At 39.7% G+C, this 27,968-nt stretch overlaps 1 protein-coding gene across 1 annotated transcript; it reads right to left on the bottom strand.

The window, feature by feature from the left end:
* Positions 1-2,526: 2,526 nt before the first annotated feature.
* On the bottom strand, positions 2,527-23,822 carry LOC144630110 (advillin-like). The gene is made up of 22 exons (XM_078488399.1): positions 23,699-23,822; positions 21,587-21,687; positions 20,080-20,154; positions 19,678-19,737; positions 18,964-19,041; positions 18,341-18,387; positions 17,449-17,557; positions 17,216-17,326; positions 16,195-16,261; positions 15,472-15,595; positions 14,601-14,682; positions 13,965-14,060; positions 13,168-13,318; positions 11,485-11,723; positions 10,925-11,011; positions 9,804-9,875; positions 8,987-9,091; positions 6,867-7,106; positions 6,162-6,371; positions 4,298-4,498; positions 3,749-3,850; positions 2,527-2,661 (listed from the first exon to the last, which is right to left on the bottom strand). Exons 2-22 carry the CDS (start codon positions 21,662-21,664, stop codon positions 2,548-2,550), a joined length of 2,448 nt encoding a protein of 815 aa, XP_078344525.1. The 5' UTR covers positions 21,665-21,687; positions 23,699-23,822; the 3' UTR covers positions 2,527-2,547.
* Positions 23,823-27,968: the final 4,146 nt, after the last annotated feature.

Below are 27,968 nucleotides of genomic sequence, written 5' to 3'. Positions count from 1 at the left end.
CGAAAACAAATCTCATAGGCGGCGGAGCAGGGGGGGGGGTTAGGGGGCTGTAGCCCCCCTCCCCAAACAAATTTTTTTGAGGGGCGCGCAAAATTATCGCTAGTGCAGCAAAAAATTGGTTTGTCAAGACACAAATCGTTTTATCAGGATCGTACTTGGCGGGATAAAAGGGTGTAGGAATTTCAACGGAACTCCTTTTCCCAAAACGCTGCAAGCTGTTAAAAGCACCATGAAGCAGGATCGTCTGAACTGCCTAGTAATGCATTGTCACAGATCGATTACGGACACACCGGACGCTGTTCAAGTCATTTCGTGAAATTTGAGAAGGGGGATACGCTCCCCGGGGGATATTTGCTTGGCTTGAAGTACGATGGGCCCCTCCACGTTTCACAACGCTCCGCCAAATTTTCTCACCTTATAATCAAAGTCAAGGTCACACACTTAGACATGGTACGTCATTTGGCCTCGTTTGAAGGTAAAAGCGCCATGGAGACGAGGCTAATCACACGTCATCACTATATTACCCGACTACTCCGTTCGAGCACAAGTTGACGCTACGTCATCATTACTTCACACACTCTCTTTGCAGAATATTTTATTCATAGAAACACATCTAAGTATGATTGCAATATTTTCCAGCCACAAAGTGTGACGACCAGGCTTGACTATAAGCTATGCTTAGTAACCTCCCATCTTGTTGAAACGGATACGGGAGGGAGACTGGGGTGAGGTTAAAACCGTTGCCTTTAAAATGGCGGGAACTTATTGGAATAACTCGTTTGCTACCTAAGCTAAGTTAATTGTTCCCAAAGCACGGGCTAAGTGATACATTAAATTACATACATTAAATACTAAATTCTATTTGTGTATAATATTAAATTCATTGAGACTTGCGTCCAACAATTCTGCAGCCAGGGGAACAATTTCCGTCTTCGGCAAATCTTAGTTAAAAAACACGAAGACTTCATCCAATAAAAACTTTGCGCGGGCACTCTCGCAAAATTTTAGTCAACGAAAACCAGAAGTGGTGACGTCACAATGACACTGTAACGTTACGTCATGTTGCTAAGCAACTGCGCTAAAGACCACTGACTCAATTTCCTTACCGAACACAGAATTTGTCTCCCTGGCTGCAGTACAAGCCTCCTTCGCAAGCTGTTTTGTAGTTGTCACGCAATGCAATGGAGAGAAGCGTTGCGTGACATCCCAACACACCACCGCAAACGGTCACACACGCAAAATATTTTATATCCAAGACCTGGTGTGCATTGTGCTACCATTACATTGAAATTCAAATTGAAATACCTAGCAAAATTTATATTGCATTGCTTCATTCATTTACGACCATGTTACACAAAGCAGTTTCCTTGCAACTTGCAACGCAACAAACGTTGCACTACCAGTTGCCAAAATTAATGTTCAACACCCAAATTTCTGCAACCCGCAATGCAACAAAATGCGGCAATGAGAGTTGCATAGAAAGTAGAACTATCTTCTACTTTTCGCAACGTTGCGAGACAAGTTGCTGCGTCAATCGCAACATGCGTCATTTTGTTAAAATGATCCAATTAGAGCCCGTTCTTTTCGCGGCAAATTTCGCGGGCAAAATGATCCAATCAGAGCCCGTTCTTTTCGCGGGAAATTTCGCGAGCGCTTTCCGAGTTGCGAAAAAAATCTGAACACTCCCTCTGCAACTTGCAACGTTTTTCACTCATCGTTGTGTTGCAAGTTGCAATGGACATCGCCTCATGTAACATGACCTTAAGTTAAAACACTTAAAAATATGTTCTTGTCGGTTATGCAAAGTCCAGCCAAAAAATGCCTATTATTATTATTAAGGATCATCCTCGGAGACCCAGGGGCAGTTAGTGGGGGCGGGGAAAAGTCTATACGGGCGAAAAAAAAAATCGGCTAAGAAAAGTCAAGAACGAAAATAATATTATTTTCGTTCTTGACTTTTCTTAGCCGATTTTTTTTTCGCCCGTATAGACTTTTCCCCGCCCCCACTAACTGCCCCTGGGTCTCCGAGGATGATTAAGGATAGGCTGCGGAAATAAATTCCACATTTTTTCTTATTTAAACCTACCTAGTTTAATACACCGTTAGATTTTTTATAAGTTACTGCTAGAGCCTTCGAATTTAAGGTCCCGTCCACACTGACCCGGGTAAATTTGAAAACGCATCTTTTTTTTACCCGGATAGTCCAACCGTCCACACTGAAACGGCGTTTTTGGACACCGAAAACGGTACTTTTCAAAAACGCTCTCCAAAGTGGGTACCGTTTTCAAATTTACCCGGGTTAATGTGGACGGAAAACATTTTACGCGGCGTTTTCGAATTCCTCCGTTTTCAAATTCACCCGGGTCAGTGTGGACGGGGGCAAAGACTCGCCAGCGCCAAAAAACTATTAAAACACTACATTACTAATCGCAATATTAGAAAAAACGGGAACTTTCAAAATTACCTACAGCTCTAAGGTTGGATTAAGTACGGATAAGAACAATGTATTATATTAGCTAAATTAGTGGCAGTGGTTGTTTTGTTCTTTTAGAACAAATCAAGGGTTTTCTTGGCCTGGTTTTTCTTCCACTGTGGAACACCCTCCCATTCTTTCTTGGACATTTGGAAAACACGTTGAAATTCGTCGTCCTCCAGATGCAACTAAAATAAACGAAAAAATAGCGTTGCGATTACGATAAAAAGGTAAGTCTACATCAAGGCAAGTGGCCCATAGCACTCCCATCCCAGGAGTATTTCTACTCCCCCTGGATAAGTTTCTAGTCCATCACAGGGTTACACCCAGCATTATTTTGCCCGTACCCATTTCTACATTTGGGTGTAGAATGGCACTATGAGAGTAAAGTGTCTTGCCCAACTGGTCTAGCCAACTGGTCTGCCTCCTGCCAGTTGGAATTTTTAACCATGTTATGTTCATTTAAAATATTTGTTTCCTCTGTTTTAGTGGCATGCCTGTAAACTAGCTATCTCGAAGCTAAGTGCATGACCACCATAAACAACATTTACATTTTTACAACACAATAAAATCAGTGACCCCGGCCAGGGCTCGAACCCGGACAACTCAATACGGAGTCCAGCGTGCTAACCGTTAGGCCACCGTGCCTTCCTTATTAATGGTGTTGCAAGTATTCTAGAAATAAGATCACAGGTGGAGCGCTTTTCAACTGAGTGTCGAAAGTAAACAATCCGTCATTGTTCTGGGCCTTGTTGTTCGAAAGCCGATTGACACTAACCTAGGATTAAATGGTGACTGAGGGTTTTACTTCTCTTGTGTAAAAGTGTTTTTATTGCTTATGTTTTGTGGAGTTTGAGAAAATTCGACGTCAAAACTGGACGACTGAAAACTGTGTAAACAAAAATCTTTACTGAAAAGTTCAAAAACTGAAATCAAAATTCATGCTAATCCTGGATGCACTTAATCATGCTTTGAACATCCCGGCCCAGGTCTTTCCTTACTACGCTACGTGATTGGTTGAAGAACCTCGCGCCACGTGCAGTACAGTATAACGTACATAGCCAGCCAATCAGATCATGCAAAACCAAACCACGTGACTTGGTCATACACGTTTTCCCGCGCTTGGCACCGGTTACGGGTGATTGCTTCAAATTCTCATTGGTTTATTTTGTCATTTTGCCACAGGTGAAAGAAATCAGTATCACCAAATTCTTAGAACTAACATTAAAAGAAATGTATGGGAATAAGTAAGGAGAATTTGACAGTTGAACATACCTCTTTCTTAGTGGGGTCCACATCCTCGGGTAAGTCCTCTCCTTTCCTTTGTAGGACCTCCAGAGGAAAACTCTTTGGCTTGAGTTTCTCTTCCCACTCGGTCTGTAAAGTAAATCAACACGACTTCGTTTTACGTTCAGAGCTCTATCAGCTTGCGAATACAGCCACTTGTCACCGATTTGGCGTTTCGTGAGACAGGGCCCCTGAAGCCCTTAAGAAAGTTTTTCACAGAGCCCAGAGCCAAGAGCCCTAGAGACCTGAGGCCCTAAACCGCTTTGGGACTCTGGTGGTGATTCGCAAGCTCTATATACAGCAAAAGGTCACCACAAGTTGATTTTTTCGCACCAACATTTGGACGCGTCGCGGCGCCTTGACAAGGACGGTGGCTACACGGGCAAAGCACTGCGCTGCGCAACATTGTTTTAATTTCAGTGCAGTGTTGTTCCACGCAATATTACGCAAGCTTGAAAACAAAAAAATAGCTGTGAATTTCTTTCTGAGCGTTAGTCTTATTTAGCAAAACTTCAGCCATGACACAGGTTTCCTTACCATGTTCCATGCGTCCGGATTCACTTTAGCATTGTCTTGTTTAATGGCGTTCAACTGATCTTCATAGCTCATCTTCTTGTTCCACATCTGTGGTTCCCAGGCCACAAAGTAAGATTTGAACGCCACGGGCTCTGCCCCCTGTTTGATCACTGACATGGTCATGTTAGGAGATCGCTGGCGTGGATCTGTCTTCACGTATTCCTAAAAAAAAAGTGATAGAATTTTTGTTTAGAACTGTAGTACAGTCGAACCTGTTTAATACGACACCAATGGGCCAATAAGGAGTGCCCGTTTTATGGAGGTGTCCGTATCGTATAGGTAGAGTTTACAGTAAACTCTCGCCTTGCGCACACCTAGACTGTCCACAGCCTCTCGATTTTTCAACGCAAAAAAGCAAACGAAGCGAGTGCGAAGCGCGAGCGCGGGGGGAGGGGGGCGGGAAGATTCCCCCCCCCACCACCATCCCCTTGCTTTTTCCGTTTTGCGCTGGCGTCCAGTTCTCTCGCCGTTCTCACCGCGCGCTCATCGTTTGAAAAAACACGAAAAAATAGAGGGCTGTGGACAGTCTAGCGGACACCCCGCTATTGCGGACACTCGCTATAACGGAGAAAATCCAGATCCCCGGCTAAAGAGGTTTGACTGGAAATGACTTCCGCTATAACAGACTCTCGCTATAACAGACACTAAACGACGTCCCGATCGTGTCCGCTATAACGAGAGTTGACTGTATATGAATTTTGGAATCTCTCGGACCAAGTAAACTGTCTGTAATAAGCACGTGTTCTTAAGGAGAGGTTCGACTGTACTGCAACGATGGTTACAATACAATGCAATGTAATGTAATACAATACAATACAATACAATACAATACAATACAATACAATACAATGGTTGAGGTACAAATGGGTTAAAACTTGGTTACAATATACAATACAATACAATACAATACAATACAATACAATACAATGGTTAAAACTTGAACAAAATTGAAAACCCATAGCTCATGTTTTCATGTTTGACGAGAATTTCTACACTGACAAGAAATTTCTTTCACTAAGATATTAACAGAAGAGATATGGAGCAAAATCTTGATTTCACGCAGAAGTTTTGCTCATATACAGTTATACGGTAGAAGAGAAAGCAGATATAATTTGTTTTGGCCAGAAGCTCTTTTATTTAGAGAATAACTAATTGTAATTGTGTTTTTTTATCCCGCTGTTTGGACACTCAAATTGCAAATGGGAAGACTGAAATAAACTCTCTTAGCGTTCGTAAACTAAACTGCGTTTGTAAAGCAAAGAAAGGTTTACGAGAAAAAAAAGCTAACATAGGTTTCCCTTCTACCTAATAGCTATTTATGACCAAGTAAATGATAAAAATCATCTCTTCAACTTTGGCCACTTACACCCGCTTTCAGTGTTACGTGCATAGCTATCTTTCTACGTCCATCTTTCGACATCGTCTTTCGACATGCTGTTTGAAATGAGCCAATCAAAACCGATGCATACAGGTGTTGGTTTCATGCAAATGAGCCCACAAGTTAAGAAATTTATGCTAGTGGGCTGTGATTGGCGGATTTCGATCCGTCTTGTTTGTTTAGCACATCGAAAGATGAACACTGAAAGCGGGTGTGATGTTTGACAACCTAGACTGTCACCCTTCAAACGTAACTTTATATGCGGCTGGAAAAACTACAAACGCTGACAGCGAAACAAGACAAGAAACTTGCTATATGAAACGAACACAAAACTCGCGCAGCGGTAGGTTTTCATGAAATCAGCCAAGCACGCTTACATCCGGGCTATATGCATGGTCTAACACACTTCCTGTAAGAAACACAAAATATCGTCATAGATAACATTACCAAAGCAGTCTTTATGGCCTCCTGCTTCTCCTCTCTGCGTGCAGTCGCACCCACCCACACAAACAACTGAGTCCAGGCATCAAGGATCATGACGTCATCTTCCTCAAGATCCTCTTGGGTGAAGTCAAGAACCTCCTCAACTTTGAACCTGCCTGACGCGTTAGAGCAGTGAAACAGTCTGGCGGCATGTTCGGAAAATTCTTCTTCTGCCTGAAAAACAAAAACATGATAGTAAGTACAGAGGGACCCAGTTAATACAAACACAAAGAGGCATGAAAAAGTTTCCGTTTTACCAGGGTGCCTGTATTAAGTGGGCTCTTAAAATAAATGGCACAGACTCGTGTTTTTCAATACAATACAAGACTAAAACATGCAATTTTAAAGCAACAGAACGATATCTAATGCCTTTATTGTAAGTTGAGTTCAAACTGAAGAAACCTCACGTTCATTTATTGAGTCCAATGTACACGCCGGTCAAATTTTTAAACACCAGAAGAAAGATATAACTGAAAGACACTTGACGCTTTTAAAACTGCCGTAAAGGCCGCGCAGGACCCTTGCTCATTAATAAATTCATTAGCCAAACTTTTTTGAGGGGGTGTTATCTTGTAAAGCTTTAATTCACTGAATTTTCAACATCGATTCCGCTAAAACTTATTAAGGATATCAGAGGATGATGAAATTACATTCGTCTTAAACACATACCCAGATCTGCTTGGCTGATCCGTAGTCAGCTTGCCCACCCAACATATTCCAGAAGTTAACTGGTTCCTTTCCTTCCATCAAAAGATCTGCATCATCTGATTTCCAAATAAGCCGTACCACCTCTCTAGCAACCTCTCTCTCGTCACCAATACTGCCTTTTCCAACCCAGATAAAGCAAAGAGTAGGGCTGTGCAGCACGAACACGTCACTACTGTTCAGGGATTGGGCTACAGGCATTACCTGTTTAATGATATAAATACATAGAGGATATTACATGGTCGCGCGGAGATATGAAATTTATCTTCGAGTGTTCAAATCGATATCTCACGAGTGAGCGCAGCGAACGAGTGGGATATCGATTTGAACACGAGAAGATAAATTTCATATCTCCAAGCAACCATGTAATATTCTGTTTATTATATAAACCTACTAATTACGATGTTTTTGACGATTTTCCGAAGATTGCCGACCATTTTCCGAAGATTTCCGAAGATTTGCAAAATGTTGTCCGAAGGTCGTACGAATGTTTCCGAACATTTTCCGAACTTTTCCGAAAATTGCCGAAGATATCCGAAGATTGCCGAAGATTGCCGAGGAAGATCCGAAGATGTTTCGACTTAATATCGATTTACTTTGGCTCATTCAGCATTGAAACAGGGCAAACTTGTCAGAAAATGTTTCGAAATCGATATCTTCACATGTGAAAATAACATGTTATTTTCACGTGTGAAGATATGATTTTTTCGCGCGAAAGATTTCCTGGTATTTCACTGATGTTTATATAATAAATCTTATTAGTACACACTTGTGGAACTGAAGGCGTGGTGGCCTAACAGGGTCAGGAAGGGTATTTTTGGGATCCGGGATTTGTCGAAAGTACGGTGCGGGATTCGGGAAAACGCAAAATATTTTGACGGGATTCGAGATTTGACTTCTCTCCGGGAAGTGGGATTCACCAAAATTTGGACACGGGATGCGGGATGTTTGGCCTGTCTGTCGGGAATTCGGGAAATCGACACGACCCAAATAGACGTTCTAGCTGCGAAAGCGAATCAACCAGGCGAGCGCTAAGTGGTGTCTCGCTTTAACCAAACTATAGATAAGACGCGGTTGAGGTTGTTCCTGTAAACTTTCTATCAAGGACAGTGCGTACGCTAACAGGACGAACTTCTTCCCCAGGGTGTTTTTCCTCCCGCTCTGAAGGGAACAGCGCCCTACAGACGAGGTTGTTATAGGATGACCCATCACGCCAGTCTTACACGCTGTCATATCGTGCTCTTTCATCATACTGAGGTATGAAAAGCTATTTCAATCGAAAGGGCAAATCTACACCTTACATTTATTAGCTTTTGGAGAAAAAAAAAACGGGATTCGGGATAGCGATTAAAAAAGTGCGGGATTCGGGATTTTCGTAAAAATGGAGCGGGAATGCGGGATCAGGACCCCCCCCCCCCCCTCCAGACCCTGGCCTAATGGTTTGTACGCAGGACCAGATTTAGCAGTCCAGGTTTGAGCCCTAGCCAGTGCACTGCATTTTGTTTTTGGGCAAGACACTTTACTCTCATAGTGCCTCTTTTCACCCAAGGGTATAAATGGGTACCAGCGAATTTAACGTCGGGTTGGGGGGGATAAACTTGTGATGGACTAAAAGCATTACATCCAGGGGGGAGTAGATACACTCCTAGTCGCTTTGTGCTACAGAAACCAGGATAAGCTCTGGAACGATGGGCCATTAGGCTCCAATGTAGACTTTACAACCCTCCAAGGTAAGACCATGTTATTCGCCATGCCGAATAAAATTTGGAGCTGGCGACTAAATTGGAACCGAAGTTGCCAGCTTCGCAACTAAAATTGAGAAGAAGGATTGAAAAGGTGAGCTTAATTTAGCGACTAAAATTTTTCACTGGCAACCAAACTTGAGCAGACGGTGGCCAAATAGCCACTTAGGAAACATAAACTTGGAGGGCTGCTTTACCTACTTAATTTCTTAGCATAGTTATGCAAAACCAAAGCAAACAATTAAATTACTTTCAACACTTAAGTGAAAATCACTTTAAGTTAATACCAATTGTTTATAACGCAACTTGCAGTAAACTAATTTCATCATACTAGTAGGTTACCTCAACAATCCTAGAATTTTGTCCAGTGACGCGAACCTGAAGAAGACGGGTTTCTGAGGCAGTTCCTTCACTTTTCAAGTTCCTAAAACCACTAGCATGTCCACCCTACAAAATTACAATTAATTTTTGCGAATAAATTAGTTCTTTATGGATGACAAAACCTAAGCTTCATCAAAAAGAAAACTATATGTCTCCCAGACGTCATAATTAACAGTTACAAACAAACAAGGTAATCTTTAAAAACTGTTCAGCCTAACAGTTTTTCAAAAACCCATATCACAATCTGTATAAATCTTCTCCAGTTTTTGTCAATCTGTACCTTCTTTTGTATATGCTGTTTAAGCGAGATGTTCCTTCACGGTTTTTAAATGGTTATTTTTGTATTTCACTCGATTTGGTGGACATTGTCTTAAGTCAAAATTTGGCTAAAATTCATGGCACAGTTCCTTTACACTTGACGGAGAAATATCAGAATTACCTTCAAATCGAAAAAAACCTTAAAATAATAGTTTACTAAGATAGAAAAATGCCAAAGATGTTAAAATAAACCAAAAATGAACAAGGATAGTTAAGATTACGAAAGATTGAGATGGGCTGCAAAATGAGCAAACTTGAGAAGTTCAGCAGGTTAAATCTCTCAAAGAGCTTCTTCTGTGGGGTCACTATGTTACATTCTTTGGTGAAACAAAATAAGGGAGGTGGTTATTTTAAATATTTTCACAAAAGGGGCTATTATTTGAGAGGAGCAAACTGATCATGGGACAGCTATTCTTCAAGGAAATACAGTATTCTTATTGAAACAGTTAGTAATACTCACCTGATAGATAAGCAGCCGGCGATTGAAAATCATGAAGAAATGTTCAGGCTCCTTTCCTTCACAAACCCGAACCTGCAAAATATTCAACAAGCAAAAAGATCACCAGCTGATCAGTCAAGATTAATATACGCATGATCTGGGAAGGAAAGACCACTGTTTTGTAGAATGTTCACAGAATCACTTACAGAGTTTTTGATCTTATTCCCAAATCAAAACTAAACAAACTCTTGAGAAGTTTAAATCCTCTATGGGCACCTGTTTAATATAACATAGACATTTCTGTTCATTGTTATGGAAAGCTTCTCAATCCTAAGGGGGACCCAAATATTTTCCTATCTGTTAAAATTCATCTTTTAAGCAGGGTGCAAAGAAAATGAATTTTCCAGCTTGCCCTTGGAGCAAGTTGGAACCAATGTGCGCTACGTTTTACACATGAGCCTCTGGCTCGGACATTGAGGGAGACCTTGTCCCACGTATGGACATTAAAGTTGTATTGTATTGTATTTCTTCAGACCAAAAGATAACAGTGGAAGCATGAGGGTTATTTTAGCATCCAGACGGAATGTTGTATTGGTAAGTGTGTATTGGCACAAAGAGTCATGATGACGACGACGACGATGTTGACGGTGATGATGATGGTGGTGGTGATTATGTTGATGTCAAGGATGATGAGAAGAAGGAAAAGAATAATGAGGATGATGGTGATGATAATGATGAAACTGAGGATAGTGATTATGATGATGTTGAAACTGAGGATAGTGATAATGATGACGATGAGGACAATGATGATGATGATGACGATAAGAACAATAATGATGATGTGATGACGATATAGGTGGTGATGATGTGTTGGCGGCGGTGGTGATTATCTTGATGTCAATGATGAGGAGAGGAAGGACAAGAATAATGATAATGATGATGATGCAGATGATGATGATAAAACTGAGGATAGTGATGATGATAATGATGACGATGAGGACAATAATGATGATGATGATGACGATAATGACAAGGATGATGATGATGATGATGGCAATGATAATGATAACGAGGAGGACAATAATGATGATGACAACGATAATGACAATGACGAGGACAATGAAACAAAACAAAGTACTTACTTGGTAGGGTTCTCCACTAAACTTGTCATCTAAGGCAATAGCACCAGCTGCGGCTGCTCCTTGTTCATCTGCTGTGCTATCATTTCCCTGACAAAACAGAAAGTAATGTGAGAAATCAAATCACATTTCTCTTTACCTTAATTTCAATAAAAAAATCACTTGACAAGTTATGACAGTTACATTTTTGGAACAGGATGTCACGGTTCTCATTAGAAGGCAGGACCCGGATACCAGTACCAGCTACACAAAAGTCACTTCCTGGCTACTTTTAAATCTAACGTACAGACATTTGTTTCACTATGTTCTTTTCTGCCCATCTACTCTCCTTTTGGTGCCTGCCTACTTCAAAACTTAATGAAATCCTGGATGTGGTGGTGTGCTTGTGCTTACATCAAGGCCGTTTTTACGGTGAAAGAAGGGCTGTTATGCTTGCACTTGTACTTGCATTGCTGGTGAAAACAAGGCTTTTCAGCATATTTGGCTTGCAAAGCAAGTTGTGTCCTGCTTGATTTCTGAACTACCAACTAGTTTATTTATTTTGTGGTACTCAAATGACTCACCAGCCAAAAGTAGATGATATGACGTTCCCGATTGTTCTTGAGATAAGTGTACAGAATGACGTAGCAGTCGCCAGAATAGAACACTCCTTGAGATTTAGCTGGAACTTGTTCTAACTCAAAGCCTTTTACTCTGTAAACTTGCACAGTGCCCGTCCCATCATCAGGGAGAGTGCTGGTCATGGAAGCTCTCCTCTCGTGCATGGATTTCACTTCAAACTTTGGTCTTTGGTCAAGTTGTTCTATGAAAATTAAGTAAATGAAAATAAATTAAAATCATTGTCAATTATAAATTTAAAATAAATTATAATAATTATATTAGTATTCATGAATTCATCATGAATTAAATTACAATCAATTTAAATAAGTTAAAATGCAACAAATAAGTGACATTGGAAAGAGAAGCAAGACTACAAATAAGCCATTGTTGCAGGTATCGAAACGCAATGCGGGAAAGGTCTATTCAAGATAGAAACTGGAGTACAAACGACCTGCTCAGTGAAGAATTGGAGAAGTGCCAAAAGATTGCATATTCTTGAAAAGAACTGTCAATTTTTTGCATAGTTGCCTATAAATGATATCACTGTGTTTGAACCTTATGGCCCATCAGGCCGGAGCTTAACCATAGCATGAAGCAACTAGAAGTAAAATAAAAACATCAAGCAGCTAGAAGTATTTCTACTCCCCCCTGGATGGGATGCTAGTCCATCGCAGGGTTACCCCCAGCAGTAAGTTCGCTGGTACCCATTTTTATACCTGGCATTGTGTGAGTTAAATGTATGGGCAAGAACAGTCAACAATATGATCCCGACCAGGGCTTAAACCCAGACCGCTCGATTCCAAACCCCGCACCCTAACCATAAGGCCACCATTAATCTTGTTCCCACATCTCGCAGGTAGACAAGCCGGAAGGCGAGATCTGGCCAAGTAAGAAAATTCAATTTTTTTGATTGGCTGTTTCAAAGCATGGCTGTCACAGCGCTAAAATTTGAACGTGTGATGCGGCCCCAAGGGAATTCAATGTCTGTTTTTTATGCAAATTATAGATCATGCACGCAATCACAATATATTCATTTTTGAGACGTTTCGTTGTTTACAGTCGGCCTCAAAAGACAAGAAGATTTCGTTTTAGTTGTTTGTAGCACTATAAAGCTATTTCTGACGAATAACGATGTTTAAAAACAGAGAATCTGCCGTAAGAATATTTACGTTTGATTACGTGACCGGTTCAAATTTGCATAAAATCTAGACATGTCTCAGTCATTGCATGTAACCGCCAAATGAACAATTTTTTTAAATCAAATAAATATTTTTACCTGACCTAAAGCTTTCATGATTGCCTTCTGCTTAATTCTTTAGTAAAATACTCTGCTAGATATTATTCCAGGAAAGACAAGAATGGTAAAGCATTCGTTATTCATTTGGTTGAGGATTGGATATTCATTTGATTGCCATTTTCTTAGAATTGTCTAGGGCATGCGCAATTGACTGGCCTGCCACATTCCTGACAGGCAATCACGTGGTGCAAATCGGATTTGACCAGATCTCGCCTTCGGCTTCGCCCACGAGATCTGGGACGAGATTAGGCCACCATGCTTCCCACAAGGAATAAGGAGAGAGGAAAAACTTAAATGGAAAACAAAGCAAGCAAGCTTGAGTAAAATGGTTGCACCATACACCACGCACCTCTAGTGGCAATGCCTCTACCAGCCTGGTATGTATGTCCTGTTGTGGCATCCCAAACACCAAAATATTGTTTAAACTCTGATGGCTCAAGTTCTTCTTTAATGATTTTAATGGATGTGTTAGGATTCAGTTGTCTGGCAGATAGAAACCCCTTAAAACAAAAGCCAAATACATGTATTAATAAGGGACCTGGGATTTTACACGGAAGCTGCAAGTCTTACCACATATTTGTGAATATACCAATATAATAGGCCCCAGCCGAACAGTTGCAACATTTTAATGCAACATATCCCAACATTGTTGGATCATGTTGTGAAGGAGCTGGCCAAACGAAAGCAACATTTCAACGCAACAAATTGCAACATTGTTGGGTCATGTTGTGAGATATTGTGAAGGAGCCGGCCAAACAGATGCGACTGTCCAATGCAACATAGCACAGCACTGCTATGCAAAACATGTTGCACACGTTTGGTTACCCTGCCGCAATATGTTGCAACACGATGGATGGTGCTTTGCAATAGCAAATCGAACTAGTGTGCATGCCCTGGTGCGACAATGTTTGGTGAACGTGGCCAAACGAGTACAACATCATGCAACATCCAGAAATGTTGGGAGAAAAATTTGACCATTTTCAAACTTGATCCAACATCATCCATTGGGTTGCAACAATTGTTGCATCAGGGTGGCCATGCAAACATGTGCAACATGTTGTGCGTGCGTACAACAATGTTGCAATATGTTGCATTGAGATGTTTCTTCCGTTTGACCGGGCCTTTAAAGTGAATATTTTCACTCACTTGGGCATCCTTGAAAGCTTGAGATTTTTCACCCCGAGTTGCCTTCTTTCCTAGCCATACATAAACACTTTGTCCTGTCTCAAGTATAAAAGCATCCTGCAACAGATACAAACAGTTTAGTTTAAACTCTGGCTCCTGTAGCAGGGCTGCAAATAACAGTCGGTCATCAGACATTGGCCAACCAAAATTTGCTCATGTCCGACTAAATCCCAAGTGTAGTCGGACATAATGTACGAACAATTTTTTGATCGTAAATCATTTTATGGCAACGATGAATAAAAATTTGTCCGACGAGAATTTTGTTTTGTCCAACCAAGATGGTGTCTTAGTAGGACATATGTCCTTTCAAGTGAAAAAATTTTTTTGCAGCCCTGTGTAGGATACCCATTTAGTTATGCTCTTACTAATAAAAGCCTCTTATAACTTGTGCGCTTCTTAGCTAGTATTTTAAAGGGAATTAAGAACCGTAAATTATCTAATTAATGCCCACTCTGGCCCTGGCCAGGACTCAAACTTGGACTACTCAATCCGGAGTCCAGGACACAAACCGCGAGGCCACCACGCCTCCTGCAACCAAGTATTGGGACACAATTTTAACCTTAAAATCAAACAAAACTTTCTACATAAATGACTTACATCCGAGTCTAAATCTTCTCGCTTTAAAGGTGTGGTTCCTGTTTCTTTCATTGTGATATTTCCACTGGAATCCTCTTTGACCCTAAAATCAAAATATATAACCACAGTTCTTTAGTGGTTGTATGGTACCATATTTTGACTTAAAGGACATCTGTGCTAATTGGTTTTGCACATCCTTACTGCACACATAATTCATGTGTGCAGTAGGACCGACCAGGCAGGTCCATTGTATTATAAAAATGTAGAGATATGATTCATATATCCACTGATTTCAATAGAACTCATCAAATACATAATTTGTCTCTTTTGTTTAAGACTTTGTATCAGTCCTTTCTTACTCTCCAGTCATGAGTATTTTGTTTCGTGTTTTTCGCAGCGCTTTCTTGTTAAGTCCCATTCAGTTCTACTGATCAGTCAATTGTAATAGAAAGTGGTACAGATTCCGCCAACTGTCTCATGACATAAGGCGATCTTCATTAAAGGGACTACGTCACAGCAATTTCGCAGTTTTTTGGTCTTAACTGTTCTGAAAAGTGGTAGGTAACTTTACCCATTAAAAACCTAACGGATGATATAACCCTTATTTGGGGATAGAAATCAAACTTCAGCTATAAATATCGATTTTTTTTTAGGTGCGTGGAAACAACTTGAAAACGTTGGCTAGCGTTTTCACGTTTTCAAATTGCAATCCATTTCCATCCGAGCCATCCGCAGCCAAACACGCCTTAAAACAGTTTTAGTGCTCTAAAATAGCATTTGTTAATAAAATTGGACCATTATTTTTAGGTTTCCTACGACACAAATATAAATTTGGGCTGTTCAAAAATCTGTTATAATCTGTGACATAGTTCCTTTAAAGGTGTCCACATACCTGTATAAATTGGGACTTATGGTTTTATCATGTGATTCGTCACTTTCTCCTTCTTTAGTAATGGGTACAATTCGTCTGTTTCCAGTCAATTGGTAAAAGAATTCTTCTTGCTCTTCTGGGGTATCTGCATTTCAATTGATGCACATTAGTATGATGGGAGTACCAATTACAACTAAAATATGTTCTTTTGAGATGCAAGGCACAACTTCCTAGTCGAATTAATTTGTAGCTTGGTATTCACTAACAACTTATGGGGGATCCTTCTTAACCACCATTTTGTTGCTAAGAAGACTTTCTGACCATCAAGTTTTGGACACCCAACCTCCTATAGACAAGATTTTTGCACAACTTTGTTTTATTGAAGAGTCCTTCAAAAGTTTCAAATCAATGCCATATTTGATGGGTCATGTTGCCGTGACCCTAAAACCCTACCCTTAAAACTGACTGGGCATCTAGATCTGAAAATTAAAATCAGTGTCAATGTATATAGATATGAAATGTTAGTCGCATTGGTGACCACATTGATCGCAATTTTGAGCCCTGTGGTGTTGGTCCTGTCCCTGCCATTTTTAATTCATTTTACTAAAACTAAACTCCCTATAAGACGGACACCTCTTTAAGACGGCAGTTGGAGCCGGTCCTGAGGGTGTCTGTTTTAGAGAGAGTTGACTGTATAGTGAATTGACTGATGAACAAATGATGAAAAGCATACAAGACACTTACCGACAAGAATCACAGAAGCTAGACCAGCCCTCTCCTCATCTCGGAACTCCCGTCCATACTTTATAGCCTGTCATAAAAACATATATATTTACCTATACAACAATCAGTTGGCAGGTGAGATAATAAATAAAAATTAAAATTTAGAATTGAGCAACTCAACTATAAAGTTGACTAGCTTTATTCATGGTTTAAAAATCTCATTAATAATTCATAAAGAAAATACAAAAGAAATTAATGTTTAATGAGTGTCTTTATATCTGATAAAGTCACGGCTAAACTTTACGTCCAATTATCTAGGCCAAAATAACCCCAAATGAAAATATTAGTGCAAAAATGAGTTGATCTACATCAGAAGATTTTTAAGCCGTTCAATAAATTCGCAGTTCGTGTTTTATCAAGTCTAAAACACTCGGCTGTGCCTGGTGTTTTAAACTTGATAAAACACTGCTGCTCATTTATTAAACATTACGTCACTCAACTGTGAGTGTTTAAACAGCACTCACTGAATTGTACTCCACTCAGTCCAATGACGTACTATAATCCCAAAACTGTAGTTTGATCAATGATTAATGCACTAGCATGTTACAGTTAGAAGTGTTCAAGCTTTTCGGATTTGCTTATTAACTAGCTGCATCCAAAAGCCATGAAGACAATTTTGTGCTGGAACCTTGACGCTCTTTTACACAGCAAATTTTCTGTCTATTGACTTTATTTTATGAGTCTATTGACTTTATTTTACAAGGGTTGCACTTGATAGTCTTGCGACTTGCAAACCTGTGGCCCTTGGATTCCCAAAGGAATTGATATTAAGAAGTGTTGGTTTTCGTATAGGAAGGAAAACCAGGAACCCGGAGAAAAAGAAAGACGAGAACTAAAAACAAAACCAACCCACATAATTATGATGCCAGGTCTGGGAATTGAATCTGGGCCACATTGGTGGGAGGTGAGTGCTCTCACCACTGCATCATTCATGCATGTTCAATCTCAATATAATACCATACGCTGATTATCAAAAACTTACATTAAACCTCTCCTTGCCATTGGAATCCTTTCCGAGCCATACAAAAATTGTTCTTCCAGTGTCAAGAACAAAACAATCTCCATTGTTAAGAGAATCAACACTGAGTGGCACCTGAAAGAAAAACAAACGTGACTAGTTAATTTATTTAGTGTCAGTGTATTTAAAGTATTGCTGCATCATAGGTCTGCAATGTGTGTAGAGGTTGATTACTTTACAAACCAATTGCAACTTACCTGTGCAGCATAAACTTTGCGTTTTCCTTTCACTCGAATCAATGCCTTTTCAAACTTTTTCTTCCCTTCCCTGAACCCTGATGCATGGCCACCATCTAGCAATCGCAAGCTGCAAATGAAAAAATAATTTTATAAGGATGTCATTGTCAACTTTATTTCTTGTGCGGAAGCTGACTCTTTTTGGCCTGTAGTATGAAGCAACTAGGAGTACAGTTGAACCCCTATTAAGTGGCCAGCTTTGGGGAAATGGTAAGTGGCCGCTTAATTGAGGTTGCAGGCCGCTTAATGAGGGTTCGTTAGCATAAGGCGTGGTAGAAACATCACTTTATTGCCAGGAATTCAAAAGATCATTACTTAGCTTATTGACAACAGCATCATGTCAAGATGTCTTATAAAAGGTATGTGTTTGTCGAGATATGAACGTTTTTATCAATCGTCACTTCCTATTTCGGACTCTTTATCAGTCATTCAGCTAGCTTGTTGAAAGCTTAACAAGTTCTTAATGGCAGCTTCATAGCGATAAAAACGATAGGAGAATCCTCATTGGGACAGCCGAAAGGTGGCTGCAGTGTTTAATAGAGGCGACCCCTAAATAAGGGTTATTGACAGTATTATATTGACAATACTTTTGGGACTTTGACAACTAGTCGTTCAATAGGGGATGGTGGCTGGATAGGGGTACAACTGTACTGTTACTACCCCTGAATAGGATGCTTTTACCCAGTCAAACAGCACAATGACCCTAGCCTATGCTCAAACCTGGGCCACTAAACCACTAGTCTACCATGCCTCACTGTGGCATATTAAGAAATTATCCAGCGTGAAAAATGCGACATAATTTATAACAGACGCAATAATAGACAAAATATAATTTAATAAAAACAATTTGTACCCCTTTTTGAATAGGTTCATGAATTGAGCATCTTCGTGACCTCCAACCTGTAATGAAAAAAAGGACAGAAATTACGTAAATTTCGGCACACATGAGGGGACTAGTCCCTATGACTAGTCCTGAGAACCAATTCCCTGTGTATGAACTACCCATTTTCTTTAAAAAAAAATGTAGTCATGGTAACCAAATATAAGTGCCTGCAACTATTACCACAAATTCAAACTGGTTTGAAATTGTGGAGCTAGTTGCAAGAAATTTTGCTTGTCTCCTCATGTGAACTAGTGTGACTAGTCGACCAAAATAGAAAAAAATCAACCAATCAAAAGCCAAAGGGGTCAGTAACTGTGACTAGTCCCTTCGTGTTAACACTGACTATTTTCGCAAGCTAAATGGCATGACTGGTCCCTTCTGTGTGTACTCTGTGTTCTCAAGGACTAGGTCCCTGCAACATAAAGTCCCCTCGTGTGCGCCGACCTTAAATATATGTGTGTTTGTGCAACTCGGTGTAGGGTCTAGTCTCCTCTGGTGTGTCGACTTGAATATTTACCCTCTCACTAGTACTGCAACAAGTGTGAAATTCAATAGTGAATAAAAGTCGGAAATTTCATATTGAATATACCAACCACACGATGCTGCACAGGGTAACCACCCAGTTCATCATCAAGTGTCACAGATAGCTGAGCAGCAGCTCCTTGTTCATCCTATATGACAAAATATAAATTAGAAAGCAAATTACAATAGAATCATGAATGAATGAATGATATAGGTGCTAATATAGCGCGTTTACAAAGCTTAATGCGCTTCACAATTAGAATTATGGGGTGAGACCGGACATCAGCATATCAGGCGCCTTTGGCAGCCGCTATCGGTCCATGTGTTTGATCTCTGTCCCCACCACCCAACCCATAGATTAGATAGAACAGACCACAACACCGGGAACTTCATGCCCTACTCTTTACGATGAGTGTGTGAGTTCTTTAACGTCCCTTGCTGATTATAACACTGAAGAAGCAGAAGACGGGGCCTACGGTTTACGGTCCTTTTCCGAGAAGACTAGAACATCTAACCATTTGCAAAGGCAGCAAATTCTCCTCAAATATTTTAAGACCCTGAGTGTTGCTCTGGTAGAACCCGAGACCTCCCGCATGGCAGTCCAGCGCTCTACCAACTAAGCTAACCGGTTGGCCTCTAGGGGAAACAAAAAATGCTTCGAGTGATTGGAAGGATTGAGAAATCGGGGGTAAAATTACACAGAAGTACTATTCCATGCTGTGTTTGAGTTGAAGATCTAATCATCTAATCACTGCAAATGATAAAAAATGGATTTTGCATCTCACCGTAGAGGTTTCTGGCCCCAGCCAAAAGTATATGTTTGCCCTCTTTCCAGCAACTATTGTCTGAGAAAAAAAGTGGAAAAGAAAAACTTACTTAATACAATCACTGTGCAACACTGATATGATGGTCAGTTTTTCACTTTGTTTTTAACTATCAATTTTTAAACCAAGTCAATAAGTCAATTCCAGCAATTTTCTGTGTTTAATAGATCAGCCACTAGGTTATGCCAAAACAAGAAGGCAGCTCGCTTTCGCTTTTGCCCCTCGCCAACCATCAGCCAAAAGAAACCTCAGGCTTGCTGTCTAATTGTTAATTAGACTATGAGCCTGAGTTTTCTATGAGTGAACAGTCAATGAGGAATAGGTGAGTTGACTAATACTTCTATTTTAACATATACACTTTACCTCAAGTATAATGTAAGAATCACCCTTGTAAAATTTTCCATGTGTCTTGGGGTCAACTTTAACAGGTTTGAAAAACTGCAAAATAATTTTTAAAAATAAACTCAATTTATTTAGATGCCAGTAAGATGGTTTGCAGAACATACTCTGGTGAACATTAGCTATAAAAAAAAGAAATATTATTAAATACAATAATGAAGGGTTCAGTGAAGGGCGTTAGTGATTCCGGCAAAGAATGAACATTGCGAAGGAAACTCCAAATTTTTCGTGCAGGTTTGTTGATGTGTGTTAATCATGTGACCACCGGTATATTTATTTTCGCTGGTTTCTGTTTCCTTTCCGAGAAATGACGTATGCAAATTACTTGGTTTTTCCAGTCGGCGTCTTTAGGAATTCCTTTGTTTAATTGTAACAAAGGAACTCCAAAAGACGCTGACTCGACAAACCAGTTTTTTACATTGGTTATTTGTCGAAAAATGAAGCAAAACCCAGCGGAAGTAAAAACAGGACAATGTTTTGTGGACGTAAACAAACCTTTGTGTGAAATTTGGAGTAGTTTTGGTGATGTGGATTTTTCAGCCAAAAATCACTACCGCCCTTTTTGCACCGAAAAAATTTTGTATAATTATTATACAAAAGTTTTAGCTTTCTTTGTGGAGCAGACAGTAAACTACCTGGTAGACACTGGAGACCAAAGAATGAACCGAAATGCATTTGTAAAAATTAATACACTTATGTGGCTTTTTGAAGAGTAGTAATTTAGGCTAAACAACCTCAAGAAAAGACAGGTCAGTGCCCTATAGCTAGTTGAAATCCTACATAGAATCCTTTAGGATTACAGTATGTATGCTCCTGTAGGATTGATCTTATACTATTAGATCTCTTGGGATCCTTAATAGGAATAGAATTTTTACCTAGGATCCTATAATCCTATTGGCATGCACAATGTACAGGATCCTGTGTAAGATCTTAGTAAAGATCCTGTATGATTATACAGGATCCGGTTAGGGTGCTATGTATAACACCGGACCTGCTGGGTAACAAGCATTCCTTGGAACTAGCTGTATATTTTCACTAATCTAAAACTTGAGTGACTTTACTTTCCGGCCAGCTCACAACTATATTACTTCTTGTTGGTTGGGTGAGGGTAAAAACAAGTTCAGAATGAACTCTCAACGACTACGCACCCTCTTATTTATTTAAAAAAAAACTCATTAATAATTCATAAAGAAAGTACAATTTAAGAAATTAATGTTTAATGAGTGTCTTTATATCTGACAAAGACACGGCTAAACTTTACGTCCAATTTTCTAGGCCAAAATAACCCCAAATCTAAATATTAGTGCAAGAATGAGTTGATCTACATCAGAAGATTTTTAAGCCGTTCAATAAATTCGCAGTTCGTGTTCTATCAAGTTTAAAACACTTGGCTGCGCCTCGTGTTTTAAACTTGATAAAACACTGCTGCTCATTTATTAAACATTACATAAATTTTATCAAACTTGCATACCTCGATTCTCCAAATCTCTACTCCTGGTTTAGTTCCTGCTCCAGGAAATGCTTTTTGTCCACTTTCTGCAACTGGCATTTTAACTTTTTAACTGGTGATGTCTGTTGATCAAAAACAAAATTAATATTATAACTGTTATAATTATTGAATATGATTATAATTATTATTACCAGATTTGATGCACGGTGGCCTAATGGTTAGCACGCTGGACTCCAGATCAAGCGGTCCAGGTTCCGAGCCCAGTGATTGGCTAGATCATTGTGTTGTGTTCTTGGGCAAAACAATTTTAATTACTCTCATAGTGCCTCTCTCGACACAATGGTCCATAAATGAGTACCAGAGAACTAATGCTTGGGGATAATCCTGCAATGGACTAGCATCCCATTCAGGGGGGAGTAGAAATACTCCTTGTTGCGTCATCCTACAGAAACTGGGATATAAACGCTCCAGCAAGAGGGGCCACTAGGCTCGATACAGACTTAACCTTTTTTACCAGTATTACAAATAGCCACCACTGGGGTGCCTACACAAAGGGACCAGCTGTTTAGACAGACTGTTGTGAACTGCAATAATATTTTTAATTATTGAAGAGGCTAAGACAACAACCTCCTAAGTGCCTTATTAGGTCTTGTTTTGCTCAAAGTTTGGTAAGTTTGTTGTTGTACAATTTGACCCTTTGTACAATTTCGCATTTTTCTTTGTTTTGTATTAACTATCAAAGATCACCATAAACCTGAATAAAGGAAAATACCAATTGAAATTGAACCAAGGGGAAAATTAACAACATTTGCATAACTGTTCTAATATTCTATTAAAAAACATTGCCCTGTTTTACAACACACAGACCCATATTGTTCATGCTGTGTTCTCTCAACAACCTTAAAATATGGTAGGAGAGCAAATAATCCTAAAATTTCAACAAGTTTCTACAGAAATTTCAAATTTTAAAACCTCACTAGTGACAAAAGCAGTCATACAAGAGGTATTCTTTTGAGCGTTTATATACAAATATTTTGCAAAAAGAAAGAAATTCAGCGATGAAATTGTCGCCTAATCTCAGTATGACTCCTTGACACTTGTTTACATCAACGGGATCTGCTGTCAAGTGGTCAAACTCCAATTAGGAATCCATATACGGTCAAAATATAGTTGTAATTTATGTACTTTAACACACAAATATAACTTAATTAAATTTTTGTTTTCCCTTGAGAGGTAAAAGAAAATAATCCCTGCCTTTGATATAAAAGGTGTTCTGTAGCATAAATAACTTTTTACCTAGATAACTACAAGGGTTTCATTCATATCAAAGCTTGCAGGGATGTGAGCGAAAAAAAAATCCGCAAAAAATGGGCGACAAGTGACTCTCAAAAAGCGGAAAATCAACAGATCGATAAATTTTCTGAATCTACTGTTTGGAATCGTAGCTTATAGTCATGCAAAATCTTGTACATTTTTTGGAATAAAAAGGATTCAGGATCGTACGGCTTAATCTGTTGAAGCATGACAAGTTTTGGTAATTTCTAGAAATTATATTTAGTAGCCCGAGGGAGGAAACGAAAACCGCAGGGACCAGGGACCTTGGTTACGGAAAGAATATAGTTTGCATGCAGTTTATAGACGCCATTAGCCATAAATAACCCCAATAGAGTACTGAAACCGTCAATTTTTGAATAACCTGACATGGGCTATTTTATGAATTACAAACATAGTTTTTGTACTATAAATGGAAAGTAATCGCGATGTCAATTCGCGAATATGAAATTTCTAATGAGCCCTAAATTGCACCGTGGTTGTTTAAATTAATTCATCAGCGAGGCCCGCGTCCCTAAAGATCATTTGAACATATGCACGTCGCAAAAATACAACAATTCCACAACAGTAACGTACTAAGAAGCGTACATCCTGCAAAACAAATACGCTGAAAACTAGAGTAAACATTGCTAGAGTGATTCGCGCGAGCGAAAAAGGGTGTCAACTCGAACTGTTGACATTCGTTCCAAACGGTTGAGCTCCACAAACCGTCCAAAACAACAACGTTTCGCGAATAAAATATTAAAAAAGCAATACAGCGCTGCTGTGGTTTATAAACTATCTGCTAGTTAGCGGTCTCACCTTCCAGATAAGCTTTTCGACACAAGTAAACAGATCAGGTCCGAACTTGAGACTTTTGTGACTCTATTAGCTGCAAAACTGGCCAAGTCCGTCTTATATCCGGGACTTTGCGTATCGATCGACGCTGTGTGGGCGTGAGAAAATAGCGCCGTGAATAAATTTGCCCCCTACCCCTCGTCCCTAAGTAAAAACAGCCATGACCGCTAAAGGGCTCTACCAAATTAAACGTAAATTTAAAGGGTTGATACCGAAAATTTACGATGTCTAGATGCAATATCAAACTGTCTACCGCCACGACAGTCTAATTACAGAAATGGCGCCATATTTAGACATGATTAACCTTGCTTGCTTTATCTAGTGTTTTCGATTACCGACAACAAAAACAGTAAAATTACGGCCTGACATCATAGGTAACAATCCGTGACCAAAAGCCAAAAAGTCCATGACGAGATATTTTAAAAAGTCATTATTTCTATTGTGCAGCAATAACCTTATTTTGGGGTAACAGCTGGAAATAGCGTGAAAGTGCCCACGTAGTTTGCTAAGAAAATTCCACACGGCGGTCGATTTATAAAAGTAGTTTTACTTATAAAAGGAGAATAATATTTGGTACCGGAATAAAGAAATGAACACCCCAGACGATTCGAGACTAGAATCTTTAGGGCCCGTCTTCACTCAGGTGTGAAATAAAATAATTTGCAAATGAATCATTATACATATTTAATCAGGCACCATTAATCAAGGGAGTAATTCTGAAACGACATGCTGTGGACAATCATTTCTTTTTTCGTCCATTGTATATCAAGCGCTACCCAGTATCTGTATATTTTTTCTCTGTAACTTAGTTCTGCCCCACCCCCACCCCTCCGGTCTCCCATATGGCCCATCCACAAGTTGCTCGGCATTTGTCGAAAAGTTACTCTTGTACCGTAAATTCCGGATATAAGCCCCGGGCTTACAGCTGATACAACTTTGTAAGGGGTTTCGGTGGGCTTATAAACGGAGGGGCTTATACCCGGTGGGGTTTTAATAGAACGTTTCGAAACGAGCCACGGCAGTGTTGATCGCAATACACTTTTAAGTTAAAAAGTCATAATAAAGCAATATTTTGCCCTGTTCTTAAGTACTGTCACCCAGCAGAGGGGGGAAAGGGCTTATATCCTGGGGGGCTTTTTACCGGATGTATTTTTTCTTGTTTCCAAGTAGATGGGCCTATAACCGGGGGGGGGGGGGGGGGGGGTTATAAGCGGGAGGGCATTTGGGCGTATAACTGGAATTTCTAATACGGGATGTCATTTGGTCTCAAATAAAAATATACTAAATTGCCAAAGTAAAATATCAAATTCGAACCATTCTAATGCAATTTTATTGCAGCGGGAAGGCCACTCATGATCAGTACACATGATCACTGTTTGTTACAGCGTACCACCATCAAATGCGTCATTTCAACAATAAAAATGGGAATAAACAGCCAAAATGAACAAAAAAAATTTTGTTGTTAATGCGCTGAAATAAGAAATTTCTCGGACGTTCGTTTTCTCGTGCCAAGGCCCAAACGGTTAAGAGAAACGAAAGGACAACCTCGTCCCCAGGGCGCTTTTCCCTTCTGAAGGGAAAAGCGCCCTGGGGACGAGGTTGACGAGGTAGTTGACGAAAGGAATGAAAATCTTCACGTATGACGTCACCTAACAATTTCAGAAATTAAACATTATTACTAAATTACACATTATAAACATTGATTAAACGTTCATAAAAAATAAAAATCTGTAAAATAGATTTTGAGCTACATTTAAATAAGCAAAATGTCACATTTTCCTATTTTGCGAAAAATCTGTCCTACCAAGCGGAACCGATTGGAAAGATAAAGTTCTGATTTTTGAAGAACAGTTGTCTCTCTCTCGACTTTTCCTCCCTTGTCGTTGAGGAGAGGGACCCTGGTTACGGCTGGCTAGCGATCGCGTTTCTTTCGATCTACAAAAATTATTCACTGACCCTACCCTGATGGAAACGTTTTTGTCATGGTAAGACACGTGACCGGCCGCAACCAGAGAGGAAAAGAAGAAAGAGCCTGGGATCGAGGTTCGCTCTGCGTTCACAGCCTGTTATGCCAGTCGAGGGAACAAGTGCCAGTTGATGGCGACATCACTTCTATTCTCCGAGGAGTGACTGAGCCCGCGGGTTGCTACAACATGACGAATTTGTCCCATGATCGGGTTCGCTCTGCGTTCCGCCTGTTATCCAGTCGAGGGAACAAGTGCCAGTTGATGGCGACATCACTTCTCCGAGAAGTGACTGAGCCCGCGGGTTGCTAAGCAACATGACGAATTTGTACCCATGACGGCTTTCGGAGTACTCGTGAGCGCTCGCGCTAGTTTTTGATTGGATAAAATGATTCGGAAGCTCTTCGAGTGCTTCAACGAAGATTTGCCAAAACCGGCACTTATTCTCCCGACTGAAGGCTTACAATACACAGTGTGTAAACCAATCACAAAATTACCAGTCACAAAAACTCTAATATTGTATCTCAGAGAGTGCGCTTTTTAATCTTTTTACTTTGCATATTCTTTATCCAGTTTATCAGCTGGATACAAAATGGACAGACCACCCAGGTTGATTTTCAAAGAATTTAATCAATTTATAGTGATTTAAAAGTGACCACAAACTGAAACCGATAATAGATCTAAGAATATAGCATTTTTAGGCAAAGATTATCATTCCTTTCTGACTTAGCATTCCTTTCCTTTCTGAAATCTGAACGGTCATAAATCATTTAGGCTCGATTTCCAGCCGCTTTTAGATACGGCGGAAATCGAGCCTAAAAATCATCCCAATCCACGCCCTAGCATGAGTCACTCCGTCACACAACGTTTGACAACCTTGCGTGACATAGTGAGGACGTGATCATATCCAGGCCTGAGTTGTACGTTTCAAAGGATTGGATAACGCGCCATCCAACGATCAACGATCAAAGAAAAAAAAGAGAAAATAGACGGCTGTGAACAGTCTATATCCAACGGATGAATCACTGTGGCCTAGATAAGCAGCAATTATTCCAGTCTCTTTCCTAAGCGTGGTATGAAGTGAAGAAAAAAAAATGAGCATTTAATTTTTGCGAGGAAGGATAGTCCCTCCTTTATGACGTCATAATCTTTTGGCGGGAAAATATTAAATGTCCGTTTGCGGCCGTGACGTCATCACCATCAAAACGAAGCCTGAGTGTCTAGCCTCTCTGAGGCTGATTGTAAACGGTTTGTGGAAAACGGGTTATATTACGGAAGGTTAATTGAATATTTTCGACATTTTTGCTAAAGAAGACCGGATCTGGAATAACACGATGACAAGATAATTATGTTATTGAATAACAAATAAGAAAATGGAATGTAGCCAATTTTAAGTGTGGGAAATGTTCAAGAATTTTGGCTCAACCAGCCGCCCAAATTTATCATGATACCTAATCCGGATCAAATCGCCCAAATTAGACAAATTAAAGCTTCTTTAAGCAGCTTTGAGCGAAAAGGAAACTGACACAGTAAATTCTGCATGAAAATGAAACAACTTTTAAACACAATAATTTTTTTTTTAAACAGTCTTTACCAGTTCATTACAAAACTGAAAAACGTGTTGTATTACGAAAATCGGCGTGACTCATAAAAATAAATCCACTGCACTGATAATTTTTTTTGTAAACGGGCCGCCTTTTTCCTTTAGAAACCGCCCTGGCCGTCGATCACGCAAGAATCATAGCCAGTTAAATGACCTACGTAAAATATCCTTGGTACTTTTGAACTTTTAGAACTCCAAAAATGCCAATTTTATGTCTTAAAGTTTGATACACTTTGAAATGCAAATCCTCTTCCGGCAAAAGTTAACAAAGTGCCTTTTTGCAAGACATGTGTGGTTTAGCCGTAAATATTAATAGAACCGGAAAGGCATTTTCCTTCATATATTAGAAGTTTATTTAAATTTTAGGGCGAACAATATAATGCACTTCACTTATCGTTTAGTGATCCCAAATCCTGTTTTAGTCCTTGCCTATTCTTTTACGCCTTCAAAAAACCACTAACTTTCAGTGGGCCTTCCTGAAACAATATGACAATATTCAGATTACATCGTTATAACAAACTGCTACAATTGAGTCATTTATAATATGAAATTGACAATATCAAACGTCTTAAAAATTTGTTTTGATTCTTTTAATATTGGTGACATCTGTGGCCAAAAAATTAAAAGTACTTGATATTAAATTCACGCCTTTGACTGAACAATATTA

Source organism: Oculina patagonica, chromosome 11 (genome assembly GCF_052425735.1).
Source record: "Oculina patagonica isolate OP01 chromosome 11, crgOcupat, whole genome shotgun sequence".
NCBI classification, from domain to species: Eukaryota; Metazoa; Cnidaria; class Anthozoa; order Scleractinia; family Oculinidae; genus Oculina; species Oculina patagonica.
The sequence above is the reverse complement of the archived record's forward strand: the minus strand, read 5'-3'. Positions and strand labels throughout refer to the sequence as shown.

Coding starts and splice junctions, on each gene's coding strand:
- LOC144630110 (XM_078488399.1), bottom strand. CDS start 21,664: ATGCCAGTTGCAGAAAGTGGACAAAAAGCATTTCCTGGAGCAGGAACT. Junction 20,155..21,586: donor TAGAGATTTGGAGAATCGAG/GTATGCAAGTTT, acceptor ATTATTTTGCAG/TTTTTCAAACCTGTTAAAGT. Junction 19,738..20,079: donor ATTCTTACATTATACTTGAG/GTAAAGTGTATA, acceptor TTTTTTTCTCAG/ACAATAGTTGCTGGAAAGAG.